This window comes from Liolophura sinensis, chromosome 9 (assembly GCF_032854445.1).
Source record: "Liolophura sinensis isolate JHLJ2023 chromosome 9, CUHK_Ljap_v2, whole genome shotgun sequence".
In the NCBI taxonomy this organism is placed as follows: domain Eukaryota; kingdom Metazoa; phylum Mollusca; class Polyplacophora; order Chitonida; family Chitonidae; genus Liolophura; species Liolophura sinensis.
The window spans coordinates 4,400,611-4,417,561 of NC_088303.1; the positions used below are offsets into that span (position 1 = coordinate 4,400,611).

Genomic DNA, 16,951 nt, shown 5'->3' on the forward strand with positions numbered 1-16,951 from the left:
TAACGCTGCATTCAAGAACATTTCACATATATACCAAGGAGCAGAGCATTATGGTGCATTAACATAATAAGCTTCCGTTCAAAGTGCAATGATTGCAACATACGTCCCTTGAACAGAACCATCTTATTATGTCTCACAAAAGTAGAATTTTCCTGTATTTGTGATAACGCCCACCTATCAAACCTAACTACGCATAAAAGTGGAGCTACTGCGTCAAACCATGCACCGATTGGTGTCGTAATATGTCCATGTAGGCCCCCTGCGTGACTAGGCTGTATAGTATTGTACTTAACCTACTGCAGCCTACATGTACTTGCTTACGGCTGTATACATCTGTATGAGTAGGGCTTGGCTGACTTTATCAGTTTATGACACGTGTAGTACTTATATAGTACTTATCGGCCATTGTATCGTCGATGGACTGGCCATCCACTCCTCCGTCCCGACTACACTTTCAGTTGTTTTATGTGCAGTTTAGTTTTTAGTAGAGAAATGTAAGAACATGGTGACAGAATGTCAACCATGACCAGTTTGTGTGTCGTAATGATGGACTTATTTTAAACTAAATATATATCGACCATTCTTCCTCTAAAAAGTATTAAATCAAAGATGGCAAATAACAGTTGATGCCCACCATGACGAATTTTGTTTTTGCAGTGGGAATAATGGAGGAATGTCACTTCTGTTCACATGTTTCCCCACAGGCCTAAATGTAATACACATACCTGCAGGTAAGGTGTGGTACCGGTACGTTAATATAACAATCCGCCTGATATGACGGTTAGAAAGTAAGGTTTATTTTCGCTATTAACAAAAGGTGTTTTTTTTTTCATGATGTATTATGTGAATTTGTACACAGCCGATCAGCTAGCGGAACCTCAATAGGCCTACCCTAATTCTGAAAGTAGCATATCACATTTCTTCACCAGCCTTTGGGGAAAGTAAAGATATGAGTGAGTGAGTGAGTGCTTGGGGTTTAACGTCGTACTCAACAATTTTTCAGTCATATGACGACGATAAAGATATGAGTATATTGTTCATCAGATGGTCTAACCACGTGAGAAAAAAGAAATTCAATATTCCTGCTGGAATTACATAGGCCTATATACTAGTATTGCCTAAAATGAGCAGACTTGGTGTCCCAAATTTTAGAACGAACAGAGCAGGCTGGGCGCCTCGCAAGATGTATATTATTAAAAGTTTCTGAAAGAACGAAATTTTGTCGACATACTTATTTTCATCAAAAAGTTCCAATTCCGGTTAATTGAGACAGGTTTTATCTGACGGATGTCATTTATACTCCATACACAGTGAAACGAGTGTAATTGCGAAGTATTCAAATTACAGTTCAGGTCGTCAACCTGTAAGACAGTATCTATTGTCAGAAGTCTAACTTTATTTCATTTAAAAAAAACAACAACAAAAAGAACAACAACAAAAATTTGTTAGGCCCACGTGTATGTCTACACTGTAGGCTATGTAGCCCCCTAGCTACCACCTCACCTCCACAGGCAATGACCAGCAGACGAGCTAAAAGTAACAATTTGGAATGAAAAAGGTTGTGAAAATGACTGGAAATTATTATAGATAAGCCCCCAGGCTACAAAGTATGTAGTTGGCATGAATACTATGTCCACCATTCAATGAAACGGTAAGATTATGGCCTACATGTTGGCCTTCATGTAGCCTGTTATTTTCATTGTCAGAATTCATTCCGTTGTCCGCCGATCAATAACGTTGTGAATACATTATGAATATATATGTAGGCCTACGCCTATATGTGTATGTACGTATGACCAGCACCGTGAGTGTAGGTCTCCCTGCCAGTACTAGTGCTGGCCTACATTCGCAATACAAATAACAAAACAAACAAACAACAAGATCACATGATACAGAGACGCACATGCGCACTCTGCACCTTAATTGTCGGGTTACTTTCACTTTAGGCTTGCAGATGTGAAGAAGTGTCTTACTACTAATCATTTTGGATTGCTCGGTGCTTCTGGCGTTGTTTGGTGTGTGAATCTACTTATGAAAAGGTTGAGTAATTTACATTATTCTTCTTTACAGTCGGTTCTCTGTTAAATGGTTAATTAATGTGTGGCTAAACACTTTTACAAAGCATCATTTGGTCGGTCCAAAGGTGAGTATGACGTAGGCTAAATGTCACGTAAGAGCGTGAAGGTAGCCATGTAGTCCCGAAAGACTGGACCTTCGTTGAGTATGAAATTAATATTGTAAGCGTCGAGACTCCAACAAGGCTAGGTCAGTATAAGAAAAGAAGTTGGAGTCTTTCGGGGATAGCCTACATGTTCATGTAAGTTTCGTGGCCGTGAACTGTTAAATTGTTAAATATCGTTAGACTCACCGTTTAACTTTACACTTATTTTACTGTATTTCAAAAGGAGTTTAGTATTTTTAGAGTGACACATTTTGTAATGGATTGATCCACCTGACTGGGCCACATGCGATGTTTGTGGGTAAGGTTTGATTGATTTCTTTTCAGAAGGAATAAAGTATTATCATCAGAAGTGTCATTTTAAGGCTTTTATGTGCTTCTGGAGGTGCATGGTTTAACCCAAACATTAGGTGAAATGTAGTTTAGTTAAAGTCACTATGTCAAACGTAGCTGTGGTGTTATGGAAACCACATGTGCTGTCTGAAGCCCTTTACCAGACTGTTCTGTGGCGAGTGTATAACGTCAGCTTTCAGTTTCATTAACCTACCTACTTTTACATGTAGGTTCTAAATTTATCTGGGGTGGAATTTTGTTTGACTTAGATCCAGTTACATAAGACTCAATGTCAGGCCTAGTACATTAGTACATGTATGCACTGCGTTGATTATTTCTGATATTGACCTACCTCAAAATTGTTGAAAATATTAAATTTAATTGAACTATAGTCTAAACTAAAGGGCAAAGGCTAGTTTTGCGCAGTATGCATGGAGAGGCAACATATTTTTTCATCATGTCCAACGGTATAGTGACAAGTAGGACTTCAACCCATTTGTATGTCAGAAACTGTTCAAATACATAGCGAAATATCCAGGAGAGAAGTCTTGGCTGTGACGATTTTGATGCTTGGATTTATGATGGATGGCCAGATGGGTGAACGTTGTCATGGTAGACTGGGAGTTTAGGTTATGAAATGTCTGCGATGTTATTTACCATATATCAGGTGCAGAGCTGGGAAAGAAAAGATTAATGTTAAATAGAATAACATCGGAGTCCTTCTGTTGGGTGTTTGACTGGTCCTCTTTGGCACAATATAGCTACCAAAAGAAGCTCACTCAAAACCTTTACTTTAAACAGATGATAAGACATTCATAAAGAACCAGTGGTCAAAATGATGGGACAATTGACCTTTGTCATATTATCAACTTCTAGTGAAAAGTTACCTTGGAATGAAAGAATGATTAAGTAATCAGTTGTAGGATCATAAGATATAAATGTGTGCTGTGATTGTTATGGTGATACAGGCTACTACTATTAAAAGCTGAATGACGATTTCAATTCCTGTTATTTTATGCTTTTTATAATGTGATCACAAGAGTAATCTTTCAAGTGATAGCAATATTCCTCTTTTCTGCTTCCAGGGGAGATAACAACGTAGGCATGTATTGACAGTTGTCTACAATGGCTCATGCTGAAATCATCAGAGATCATTCTCAGAGAAGAACAAGACTTGACAAAGCTGCAAAGGTTTTGTTGAAACATGTATGTAAGAGATTAATGTCTGACTGTAATGATCCTATGACAATTCAGAGTTTGTTGAAAGTGGTTAAGGTCAAAGATGAACAGCATCTGGTTTCCTTTCTGGAAGAGTATCCATCTCTCTTTGAAATAACATCTTATTCCACTGATCAGAAACTCCTGTGGACAGTGCAGCCAAAGACAGACGTCCAGTTATGTGCAGAACACACAGAGAATGCAGGCAGTTGCACTACATATTCATGTGACAAGTTGCACATATGCAAGTTCTATCTGTCAGGGAAAGATGGTTGCAAACGTCCTGATATTGGGACGAAGAAGTGTCGCTTTCTTCATGACCTGAAGTCAGCTCACAATTTGCCAATCTTACAGGAGATGTTACTTGACGAGTTATCCGCAGAGGAGATACAGTTGGTCTTCAGGCTAACGAGACCCTCTCAGACACCTTCTACTAAAGATGCCATTCCCATTACGTGTAAATTTTACAACTCGTCCGGGTGTGAAAAGTCAAGCTGTCTGTATTTGCACCTTTGCTGTCATTTTATTTTGGGAAATTGCAAGTTTCAAACGAGCTGCAAAAGAAGTCATGATCTATATGCACCACAACCAAGAGCTATTTTGAGGAAGTGTGGGCTTGATCCACATCAGACAAAGGCCTCTAAAATTCTGCAAATTCTCCAGAAAAAATTGATGGAAGCTGGCTTGGAGACAACCCATAAGGCATCATCCGTACCAGTAAGGCAGTCAGTGGGTGGAGCAAGACCGAAACTTAATAAGCTTGGAATGCCCCTACATTCTCCCAGGCCTGAGACTGTGATGCATTCGGCAATGTCTCAAGTGGAAGGATCAAACCAGCCTGAGATTTGCTCGCATTTCCTAAAGGGTAAATGCCGATTTGCAAGTTCTTGTTTTAACTGTCACCCAAGTTCTAATCTTCCCCACCAGTGGCAAGTCACATCGTCTCTGTCCTTTGAAGATGTGTGGAAAGATGTGGAACAGACTGTTGACAGTTCCTTGGAGGCAGCCTATTGTGATCCAAATCAGTGGTCTTACAAGTTTTGCTTCGAGGGGTAGGTGTGAAATTTGGCCTGTGGTCAGGTCCTCCAAAGTAAGGTGCTTTCTAAAGATAAACTGCAACACTTTCGGTTTCTTGTTCATAAGGTTCACCTGCTAATATAATCTTTTTGAAAATAATCCATCACTTTACATATGTCTATAACTAAGCTACAAATTCATACATGTACAATGTATACCTGTCAAATGACAGACACAGGTAATACAGTCTTTGGCTTGTATTTATCTTGATTACTTTCAGTTTCACTTCAAAAATCTTTGCAGTTCACCATAAATATTTATGATATTCAGTGTGATTCTCTCCTTTGATATAGGGTGTTCTACGTTGTGGAGTTTGACACCTTGACACTGCAGGTGGGTCAAAGTAACAGTAAAATCCGCCGACTGAGCACGCCATCCAGTGAGGAGGAGGGTCAGGAATTCAACGGATTGGCCACAGAGTGGGCCTGGTTCTGGGAAGACATGGATAAATCCTGGAAACAGTACGGCAGTCAGGTACTTCTAACCAGTCTATCGTGTACACCACATACTGTTTGTCTGGAGTTAATTAGTCTACCATGTACACCACATACTACTTGTCTGGAGTTAACTATTCTATCTATTTGTTTGAAGTTAACCAGTCTACCATGTACACCACATACTATTTGTTTAGGGTTAACCAGTCTACCATGTACACCACATACTCTACGTTTGGAATTAACTAGTCTACCTTGTACACCACATACTATTTGTTTGGAGTTAGCCAGTCTACCATGTACACCACATACTCTATATTTGGAGTTCACCAGTCTACCTTGTACACCACATACTATTTGTTTGGAGTTCACCAGTCTACCATGTACACCACATACTATTTGTTTGGAGTCAACCAGTCTACCTTGTACACCACATACTATTTGTTTAGGGTTAACCAGTCTACCATGTACACCACATACTGTTTGTCTGGAGTTAATTAGTCTACCATGTACACCACATACTGTTTGTCTGGAGTTAATTAGTCTACCATGTACACCACATACTATTTGTTTAGGGTTAACGAATCTACCATGTGCACCACATACTCTATGTTTGGAATTAACTAGTATACCACGTACACCATATACTGTTTGTCTGGAGTTAACTAGTTTATCTATTTGCTTGAAGTAAACCAGTCTATCATGTACACTACATACTATTTGTTTGGAGTTCACCGGTCTACCATGTACGCCACATACTATTTGTGTGGAGTTAATTAGTCTACCATGTACGCCACATACTATTTGTTTAGGGTTAACTGGTCTACCATGTACACCACATACTATTTGTTTAGGGTTAACCAGTCTACCATGTACACCACATACTCTACGTTTGGAATTAACTAGTCTACCTTGTACACCACATACTATTTGTCTGGAGTTAACTAGTTTATCTATTTGCTTGAAATAAACCAGTCTATCATGTACACTACATACTATTTGTTTGGAGTTCACCAGTCTACCATGTACACCACATTCTATTTGTCTGGAGTTAATTAGTCTACCTTGTACACCACATACTATTTGTCTGGAGTTAACTAGTTTATCTATTTGCTTGAAATAAACCAGTCTGCCATGTACACCACATACTCTATGTTTGGAGTTCACCAGTCTACCATGTACACTACATACTATTTGTTTGGAGTCAACCAGTCTACCTTGTACACCACATACTATTTGTTTAGGGTTAACCAGTCTACCATGTACACCACATACTGTTTGTCTGAAGTTAATTAGTCTACCATGTACACCACATACTATTTGTTTAGGGTTAACTGGTCTACCATGTACACCACATACTCTACGTTTGGAATTAACTAGTATACCATGTACCGGTACACCACATACTATTTGTTTAGGGTTAACCGGTCTACCATGTACACCACATACTGTTTGTCTGGAGTTAATTAGTCTACCATGTACACCACATACTATTTGTTTAGGGTTAACTGGTCTACCATGTACACCACATACTCTACGTTTGGAATTAACTAGTATACCATGTACACCATATACTGTTTGCCTGGAGTTAATTAGTCTACCATGTACACCACATACTATTTGTCTGGAGTTAACTAGTCTACCATGTACACCACATACTCTACGTTTGGAATTAACTAGTATACCACGTACACCATATACTGTTTGTCTGGAGTTAATTAGTCTACCATGTACACCACATACTACTTGTCTGTCAGAGTTAACTAGTCTATCTATTTGTTTGAAGTTAACCAATCTACCATGTACACCACATACTATTTGTTTGGAATTAACTAGTCTACCATGTACACCACATACTCTACGTTTGGAGTTAACCAGTCTACCTTGTACACCACATACTATTTGTTTGGAGTTCACCAGTCTGCCTTGTACACCACATACTATTTGTCTCGAGTTAACTAGTCTGCCATGTACACCACATACTGTTTGTCTGGAGTTAATTAGTCTACCTTGTACACCACATACTATTTGTTTGGAGTTCACCAGTCTACCATGTACACTACATACTATTTGTTTGGAGTTCACCAGTCTACCATGTACACCACATACTATTTGTTTGGAGTCAACCAGTCTACCATGTACACCACATACTATTTGCCTGGAGTTAATTAGTCTACCATGTACACCACATACTATTTGTTGAGGGTTAACCAGTCTACCATGTACACCACATACTCTACGTTTGGAATTAACTAGTCTACCTTGTACACCACATACTATTTGTTTGGAGTTAGCCAGTCTACCTTGTACACCACATACTATTTGTTTGGAGTTCACCAGTCTACCATGTACACCACATACTGTTTGTCTGGAGTTAATTAGTCTACCTTGTACACCACATACTATTTGTTTGGAGTTAGCCAGTCTACCATGTACACCACATACTCTATATTTGGAGTTCACCAGTCTACCTTGTACACCACATACTATTTGTTTGGAGTTCACCAGTCTACCATGTACACCACATACTATTTGTTTGGAGTCAACCAGTCTACCATGTACACCACATACTGTTTGTCTGGAGTTAATTAGTCTACCATGTACACCACATACTATTTGTTTAGGGTTAACGAATCTACCATGTGCACCACATACTCTATGTTTGGAATTAACTAGTATACCACGTACACCATATACTGTTTGTCTGGAGTTAACTAGTTTATCTATTTGTTTGAAGTAAACCAGTCTATCATGTACACTACATACTATTTGTTTGGAGTTCACCGGTCTACCATGTACGCCACATACTATTTGTGTGGAGTTAATTAGTCTACCATGTACGCCACATACTATTTGTGTGGAGTTAATTAGTCTACCATGTACGCCACATACTATTTGTTTAGGGTTAACCGGTCTACCATGTACACCACATACTCTACGTTTGGAATTAACTAGTCTACCTTGTACACCACATACTATTTGTCTGGAGTTAACTAGTTTATCTATTTGCTTGAAATAAACCAGTCTATCATGTACACTACATACTATTTGTTTGGAGTTCACCAGTCTACCATGTACACCACATTCTATTTGTTTGGAGTCAACCAGTCTACCATGTATACCACATACTATTTGTTTGGAGTTCACCAGTCTACCATGTACACCACATTCTATTTGTCTGGAGTTAATTAGTCTACCATGTACGCCACATACTATTTGTTTGGAGTCAACCAGTCTACCATGTACACCACATACTATTTGTTTGGAGTCAACCAGTCTACCATGTATACCACATACTATTTGTTTGGAGTTCACCAGTCTACCATGTACACCACATACTATTTGTCTGGAGTTAAATAGTTTATCTATTTGCTTGAAGTTAACCAGTCTGCCATGTACACCACATACTCTATGTTTGGAGTTCACCAGTCTACCATGTACACTACATACTATTTGTTTGGAGTCAACCAGTCTACCTTGTACACCACATACTATTTGTTTAGGGTTAACCAGTCTACCATGTACACCACATACTGTTTGTCTGGAGTTAATTAGTCTACCATGTACACCACATACTATTTGTTTAGGGTTAACTGGTCTACCATGTACACCACATACTCTACGTTTGGAATTAACTAGTATACCATGTACCGGTACACCACATACTATTTGTTTAGGGTTAACCGGTCTACCATGTACACCACATACTGTTTGTCTGGAGTTAATTAGTCTACCATGTACACCACATACTATTTGTTTAGGGTTAACTGGTCTACCATGTACACCACATACTCTACGTTTGGAATTAACTAGTATACCATGTACACCATATACTGTTTGCCTGGAGTTAATTAGTCTACCATGTACACCACATACTATTTGTCTGGAGTTAACTAGTCTACCATGTACACCACATACTCTACGTTTGGAATTAACTAGTATACCACGTACACCATATACTGTTTGTCTGGAGTTAATTAGTCTACCATGTACACCACATACTACTTGTCTGTCAGAGTTAACTAGTCTATCTATTTGTTTGAAGTTAACCAATCTACCATGTACACCACATACTATTTGTTTGGAATTAACTAGTCTACCATGTACACCACATACTCTACGTTTGGAGTTAACCAGTCTACCTTGTACACCACATACTATTTGTTTGGAGTTCACCAGTCTGCCTTGTACACCACATACTATTTGTCTCGAGTTAACTAGTCTGCCATGTACACCACATACTGTTTGTCTGGAGTTAACTAGTCTGCCATGTACACCACATACTATTTGTCTGGAGTTACCTAGTCTGCCATGTACTCCACATACTATTTTTCTGAATTAACCAGTCTACCATGTACACCACATACTATTTGTCTGAAGTTAATTAGCGTTCCACTTTCTATTTGTCTGGAGTTAACTAGTCTGCCATGCATACCACATACTATTTTTCTGGAGTTAACTAGTCTGCCATGTACACCACATACTATTTGTCTGGAGTTAACTAGTCTGCCATGTACACCACATACTGTTTGTCTGTAGTTAACTAGTCTGCCATGCACACCACATCCTATTTATTTGTCTGGAGTTAACTAGTCTGCCATGTACACTACATACTATTTTTCTGGAATTAACCATCTACCACTTTGTAGTTGTCTGGAGTTAACTAGTCTGTCACATACTATTTTTCTGGAGTTAACTAGTGTGCCACTTTCTATTTGTCTGTAGTTAACTAGTCTACCATATGCTGTTTGTCTGGAGTTAACTAGTCTGCCATGTTCTGTTAACCTGAAAATACTCCTGACCTAAAGTCACAGTAGAAAAGCTAGTGCACAAATCTGTATTTATATTATCATATCAATTTGACAATTACTTCACAACATTGCATGGAGATGAGGCGGGACTCAGCCAATCATGGGCTAACCCATTTGTACCCATCTTTGAGCAACAAAATTTCCACCTCAATAATTGCAGCCTACTACAGAAACCAGAATTTTCATACACCATGGGTACTGGCGGGGAATCCTGTGAATTGATTGGTTGAGCACAGGAAGAAAAAAGATGGTATCTGCTAGTGTAATATGACAAATGTATAAATACATATTCTGTTCACTCCTGTGTGTTACCTTGGCGACATTGTTTCTTTTTTGCCAAGGTTTGTATGAGCATGTATATATTTGTTTGCCCACACCTAGGGGTTTCACAGCAGTAAAGCTAATGTAAGCAGTGCTGACCTGGAGAAGAAGTATCTGAATCAACCAAGGGATGAGCTTCGTTTTGCCACAAACAGCTATGAGTATGTCATGGATTTTGCTAAAATGGAACAAAGAAATGCTGTTTTGGGAACAAAACGAAAGGTTCGACGCAGGCCAGTGCTTGTGACAGTCCAAACACTACCAGAAAAACTGTAAGTACCCTTTATAAGTACTGTATTATACAGCTTAACTAGACAGAAAGCTTTGTAGTATATACAGATTGGACCTACATTATGAGACAGAGAGTCTGAGATTGGCAAAGATGTTAAAGATGAACGTCAGAGTTAGACTGACTCAACAGAACAACTTTCAACATCTAATTTCATTAAATTTGTTTATTTACTTGATTTATGGTTTTGGCTGTACTCAAGAATATTTCACTTATACAATGACGACAAGCTTGATAGTGGAGAAAACTGAGCAGAGCCGGGGGAAAACACACAACCATCCGCAGGTTGCCACAGACCTTCCCACCTACGGCCGGAGAGGAAGGCTGGACTTAAGCTCACAACGACTGCATTAATGAGACGTCCCTGGGTCATTGAGCCGAGGTGGCACGTTAATCGCGGAGGCCATTGAGACTCCAATTTCATTAAAAAGGAGACTTGGCCGTTGTTTGGGGGCCATAGTTGAAACTTTGTTTTGTGCTTTTATAGGTTCATTTTCTTCAGTGAAGAGCTCCTCATACTTGATTCCTATAGTTTTTGTCTAGACTTCTCTTCATTAGGCAATGATATGCATATATTTGGCATTATTCATGGAACAGTATCATTATGGAATGCAGCAGTTGGTATTCAGTAATGCCATCCTCTGAAAAAAGTTATGTGTGTTGATCATCAGTCTTTTCCTTTTGATGTGGCTGCTTCAGTGGCCTAATGGTTAGTGTGTCCTCCTCGAAGTGTGGAGCCCTGGGATCATACCTGGGCCGGGTCATACCAAAAACTGAAAATGGTACTTGTTGGTGCCTGGCTTGGAGCTCAGCACTGAAACATGACTGTTCGGCCCAGTGTCAGTATAATGTGCCTGGGTGGGGTGTCATGTCTGGTGTCTTCGGCATGATACTTCAGTGGAGGGAGCACTTTGGAGGCATGGACTCGCCCCTCCAGAAGAAGACACACACCTAATGACTCCTCATATGACTGAAAAATTGTCACGTACAACGTTAAGCCCCAAGCATTCATTAATTAATTCCTTTGGAAGTATTTTGTAACAATAAGAGTGCAAAAAAGTTGAGTGGATTTCCTAGGTTTTCTTTGTGTTTTTCATGTATTTACATGTATGACATGTCTGTTTTATATTCATAATGGCAGAAAGCGAGCTGCTGAGAAAATGAAGGAGCAAACAAGTTTATCAGACATAGTACCAGCCTCCTGGAAAAGCCAGTCACCATCCCTTGACACCTTTTGTAAAGTTGAGGTAAGTTATAAATCCTGAGCTAAATCTGGGCTCTCAAACAGTAGATTAAAATTTCAGGGCAGGAAGGTGTTCATAAAACATGTGAGGTTCCGAATGAATTGTTCACTAAAGGCTGCGTTAAGATGTATTGTATACATGTGTCTATAATGTATCTATGCCTTTCTGAACTGAAACAAAAAAAATTGTCAGATCAGTTTGTGTACTACACAAAAAAGTCCCTCCATCACCTATATGTAGTCCCATCAGCAACAATTTTTGCCTTTTTGTTGGCAAATTTTTGTTCATATCAATGACTAAGGTCCAAAGAGGAACAAACAAAAGGTGTTCATCCTTCATGATGGTAATAATACATACCTTCAAGCATATCATAAATCTAATATTTGCAGTAGATACTTGATGTGCCTCAAGTGACCTAGCCAGTGAAAAAGTAAGTGTGATATACATACATGTACATTTATGAGTAACTATTTTCTTCAGGTGGACAGAACTGGCTCCACTGCAGAAGAATTTATGGAAATCGAAAACCTGGTTTTAAAAAGCATGCAAGCAGAGGGAGACAGTCTGACGCGTGTCAAGGCCATTTTTAGGATTCAGAACCTGGAACTTTTGGAACGTTTTGAGAGGTATATGCAACATACATGTTTTAGAATCTCAACCATGACCCCCACCCCACCCCCAAACACTTTTCAGCCCAACTATATAAAAAAGTAATTCTACACCACGGTGAATGTTCAAGGCTCTCCCTCACTTCTTTGAATCAGATGTTAAACCATATGTTTTAATTTGTTCAAATAGAAAGTCATCATGTTGTGATTGAAAATTGATATCTGAAATTTTCTGTATTCAATCAAGTTGAAACCTGGCACCTTTTCCTCCGAAAGGCCTCTTGTCCGCCACCAATACTCAGCGCAGTACTTGTTTTATTTTATGGCATTTTTTCAGCCAGGTGATAACGCTTACTACATCTACTGTTTGTTTATGGTTTGTGAAGCCAGGTCTGCATGTTTTTTTATCACTCAATTATAGCGCACAAATTTTCGCTATTTTTCTAGCTGAAGGCTCAGCACATCTGTTTGTATATATTTTAATTGGTCCAAAAGGCATTTACAGACATGAGAATTTTCTTCCAGTTGGCTGATTTTAGACTTTCTTGTATAAAATTTAAATACACAAAAGCAGGGGATTGTTTTGGAACATGTGAATGCTAATGTAATTTGGAGGTAAGGTGAGGTATTTTAATTTGGCGGTAAGGTGAGGTATTTTAATTTGGCGGTAAGGTGAGGTATTTTAATTTGGCGGTAAGGTGAGGTATTTTAATTTGGAGGTAAGGTGAGGTATTTTAATTTGGCGGTAAGGTGAGGTATTTTAATTTGGCGGTAAGGTGAGGTATTTTCAGACTTTTTTCTGGCCATCAGTGTCTATGCCTGCATTTAGAACTTGTCTCTGGATGTCTGTAATCTCAGAGCTTCTGGGGCCAGGGTGGCCTCTGAGCCATCGCCTCTAATTTTTGCGGTTGTATGTCCCCACCACCTCTCCACACCATTGACCACGGGTCTAGTTACTCTGGTCAATGTATAACTTGACATTTCTCAATTTATCTGCATGCGCTAGTTGAGTAAATATTTTAGAGCTAACATAGGGCAGATTTCTATTGAAAGTAAGTACATGTACATCCATGTATGTACAATATGGAAGCGATCAAATAAATAAATTTTGTGCCAAAGTGTGCAGTATACTTAAATCACAACACAGTTTAGCTTCTGGAGCCCCGGCAGCCCGGGTGCCCTCACCTCTTTTGTTAGGATAGATAGTCCCCCCCCCCCTCCCCCAAACTTTACATGTGCTTATTTCATACAGGTTAGAAAATATGCCATAACATTGAAAAATGTACCTGCTTATTGATACTTAAAATTTTTGCAGTTTGGTATCTGCATCAAGATTATAGCTTTGATTAATCCTATTTGTGCTGCATGGGTGGAACATGTAATATTAAAGTTTCTCTGAAGAACTTTATGGAAATGGATTGTTAATTTCAAGTGTATGTGTACAGGTATAGGCATCCTGTAACACAGGTTCCCTGCCATGTTGTAGCAGTGTTTAATTTTTGTGCGACATCCACTGTGTCTGTTTTCAGTAAGAAGAGATGGATGATGAGAAAGTCCTCTTCCCCAGGAAGCAGCTTGGAGCGGCGACTTTACCACGGCACTAGACAGTGTTATATGGATGCCATCTGTCAACAGGGGTTTGATTTTCGTGTTAGCGGTCTGTCCACTGGTACCAAATTTGGCAAAGGCAGCTATTTTTCTGTCAGTGCAAAGTACTCTTCCCGCTATTCAGACACAGATGAGGTTTTTGTCGCCCGCGTTCTGACTGGTGATTTTACCAGAGGTGACGCGTCTTACACCCGCCCTCCTCTCAAACCCCAAACATCACAGTTGTTTGACTCTTGCGTCGACCGGATAAACAGTCCGACAATGTTTATTGTCTTTGATCTTGCTCAAGCCTATCCTGAGTACATTGTTCAGCTGAAGCAAGATAGCTGCCTCATATGACCGGGGCCTGCCCCCTGGTGGGAGTTCTCCTGCCACTTTCACAAAACTATTCAAGTTTTATTTCTCATATTTTTTTCTGAAAAGATGTTGTCCAGGTTATAGCGCATATCAGATGACGTCATTTAAAAGAAAACATACGAGAAATTGATTTACAAAGTTTTGTGAATATTTGGCTCGGTGTTAAAGCCTGGATTTCCTGTGTATGTTTGGATTGTTTATACCTGTAGGTGAACCTGAGTGATGCTACGGATTGAGGTGGTTTTCTTATATACATGTACATGTAGTTGGGTTGTCTTGAGCATTGCATTTTACGAAAATGTCATCTACTGTTGTCTACCATTAATGGAGAAGAGTTCAGGTAACTTTCAAAAATGATGATGGAGGTGCCATAAAAACACTGAGGATTTGTTCATAGAGTGTCAACCTGGAACTTTAGAAGCTGTAAATGTCAGGACTATAACAGGCTGCTAAAATATACCCTGGTCAGGAAAGAAAACTGCATCATGGCTTTATTATATATGGTGTCTAAATGTTATTGGTTAAACCTTTATGAAATATTTTTCCATTTTATAATTTCCTAATTTGTTTTACTCAAAGAGTATACTGTATATACATTTCTTTCTCAGTTTGTACTGAGAGTTTGGTAATAAATGAAGCAAGAATACATGGTTGCATGATTGTGGAGACTTAAGTAAACAAACATTGAGTGCTGGCCTATTATTACTGGCAAAGTGATCTAATGAATGATACCTGTAATTAATCCCTAAAGTCACTGATCTAGTTGCAGACTATAGAAGTACACAGTCCCTCAACTTATAACCTGGCCGGGAGTAATGGTCTGGTAGTGGTGAAGTGAACCATATTAAGAAAAAATGATAGAAAAACCAAAACTAAGCGAACATAATTGTAAAGTCTGTTAATACTGTATTTAGCTCAATTTTAACAGAATGTCTTAAGATGTATGGTCAGACATGTAGGGTTTTAGAAAGGCAATATGGCTCAGATGTAGTCTACATATTGATGAACTTAACATGTTATAAGAAACCCTGGTTACAGTGTTCTGTTGTATCCTTTAAGCTGTATTGTCTGTGTTGGAGTTCTATTACTGACAACATGTATATGAATTTATATTTTAAAAGTTAATAACATGCCAAAAAGAATTTTCCAGAGTTTTTAATGTTTTTTTTTTCATTAAGACAGCTAGCTCAAAAATACAGAAGTGGCGTAAAAGGGTGGCAGTGTTTGAAGGCATGATGGGCCTGGCCTCCCTAATAAGTACAAGATGTGCATGAGTGTCTTTGATTGATCTGATGTGAGGAAAAAGTGGAAGAAAAAACAAAGGAAACTTCTAAAATTTCTACATCGTGGTATTCCAACTCCAGAGTTCAACACTGAAGGTTGTTTTTTCTTGTACCTTTTCCTCACATCAGAACAATCAACCTCTTTATGTATATATATATATATATATATATATTACGAATGTAGATGTTTATATACATGTATATTATATGGGTATATATATATATGGGTGTATATTCTCTTTTTGGCATATTTCTGCTATATGTCATAGTTTTATATGCCTATGTGTATCACTGAGTGTTATGTTCTGCATCTCACCAATGCGGTTGTGGTGAGTTCAAGTCCAGCTCATGCCGGCTTCCTCTCCGGTCATACGTGGGAAGGTCTGCCAGCAACCTGCGGATGGTCGTGGGTTTCCCTCGGGCTCTGCCCGGTTTCCACCCACCATAATGCTGGCCGCTGTCGTATAAGTGAAATATTCTTGAGTACGGCGTAAAACAGCAATCAAATAAATAAATTAATATATTCTGCAAAATTATGGCCTGCATGTCCTAGGGCCAAAAACAAATTGTTAGGAAAAGTGATAGTTTTCTTGTAACCATGGTAATGCCATCAGGTTTTCCTGTAAATTGCAAGCATTCCATAGAAAGCATGATATGTATGGAAAACACTTACACATAAGCCTCCAAGCACTATAACAGTGTGTATGGGAAACACTTACACATAAGCCTCTAAGCACGACAACAGTGTGTATGGAAAACACCTACAGATAAACTTCAAAGCACTACAACAGTGTGTATGGAAAACACTTACATATAAGCCACCAAGCACTACAACAGTGTTGTGGAAAACACTTACATATAAGCCCCCAAGCACTACAACAGCATGTATGGAAAACACCTACACATAAACTTCAAAGCACTACAAGGGTGTGTATGGAAAGCACACATAAACTTCAAAGAACTACATCAGTGTGTACGGAAAATACTTACACATAAGCTTCCAAGCCCTACAAGGGTGTGTATGGAAAACACTTACACATAAGCCTTCAGGCACTACAACAGTGTGTATGGAAAACACCTACACATGAACTTCAAAGCACTAAAACAATGTATCGAAAACACTTGCATATAAGCCTCCAAGCACTACAACAGTGTTTATGGAAAACACTTACACATAAGCCTCCAGGCA

At 38.9% G+C, this 16,951-nt stretch overlaps 1 protein-coding gene across 2 annotated transcripts; it reads left to right on the plus strand.

Moving 5' to 3' along the window:
- Positions 1-1,954: 1,954 nt before the first annotated feature.
- Positions 1,955-15,785, plus strand: LOC135474831 (protein mono-ADP-ribosyltransferase PARP12-like). 2 transcript variants are annotated; one of them, XM_064754441.1, is made up of 7 exons: positions 1,955-2,039; positions 3,598-4,782; positions 5,101-5,281; positions 10,434-10,645; positions 11,804-11,909; positions 12,387-12,532; positions 14,044-15,785. In XM_064754441.1, exons 2-7 carry the CDS (start codon positions 3,638-3,640, stop codon positions 14,459-14,461), a joined length of 2,208 nt encoding a protein of 735 aa, XP_064610511.1. In that variant the 5' UTR covers positions 1,955-2,039; positions 3,598-3,637; the 3' UTR covers positions 14,462-15,785. The 2 variants fall into 2 exon arrangements, with proteins under 2 accessions (XP_064610511.1, XP_064610512.1); XM_064754442.1 differs by lacking the exon at positions 1,955-2,039 and adding an exon at positions 2,196-2,317.
- Positions 15,786-16,951: the final 1,166 nt, after the last annotated feature.

Excerpts from the sequence above, each read along its gene's own strand:
- LOC135474831 (XM_064754441.1), top strand. The coding sequence starts at position 3,638 with ATGGCTCATGCTGAAATCATCAGAGATCATTCTCAGAGAAGAACAAGA. Across the intron at positions 5,282-10,433 it reads GGAAACAGTACGGCAGTCAG|GGGTTTCACAGCAGTAAAGC; the intron begins GTACTTCTAACC and ends GCCCACACCTAG. Across the intron at positions 10,646-11,803 it reads CAAACACTACCAGAAAAACT|AAAGCGAGCTGCTGAGAAAA; the intron begins GTAAGTACCCTT and ends TCATAATGGCAG.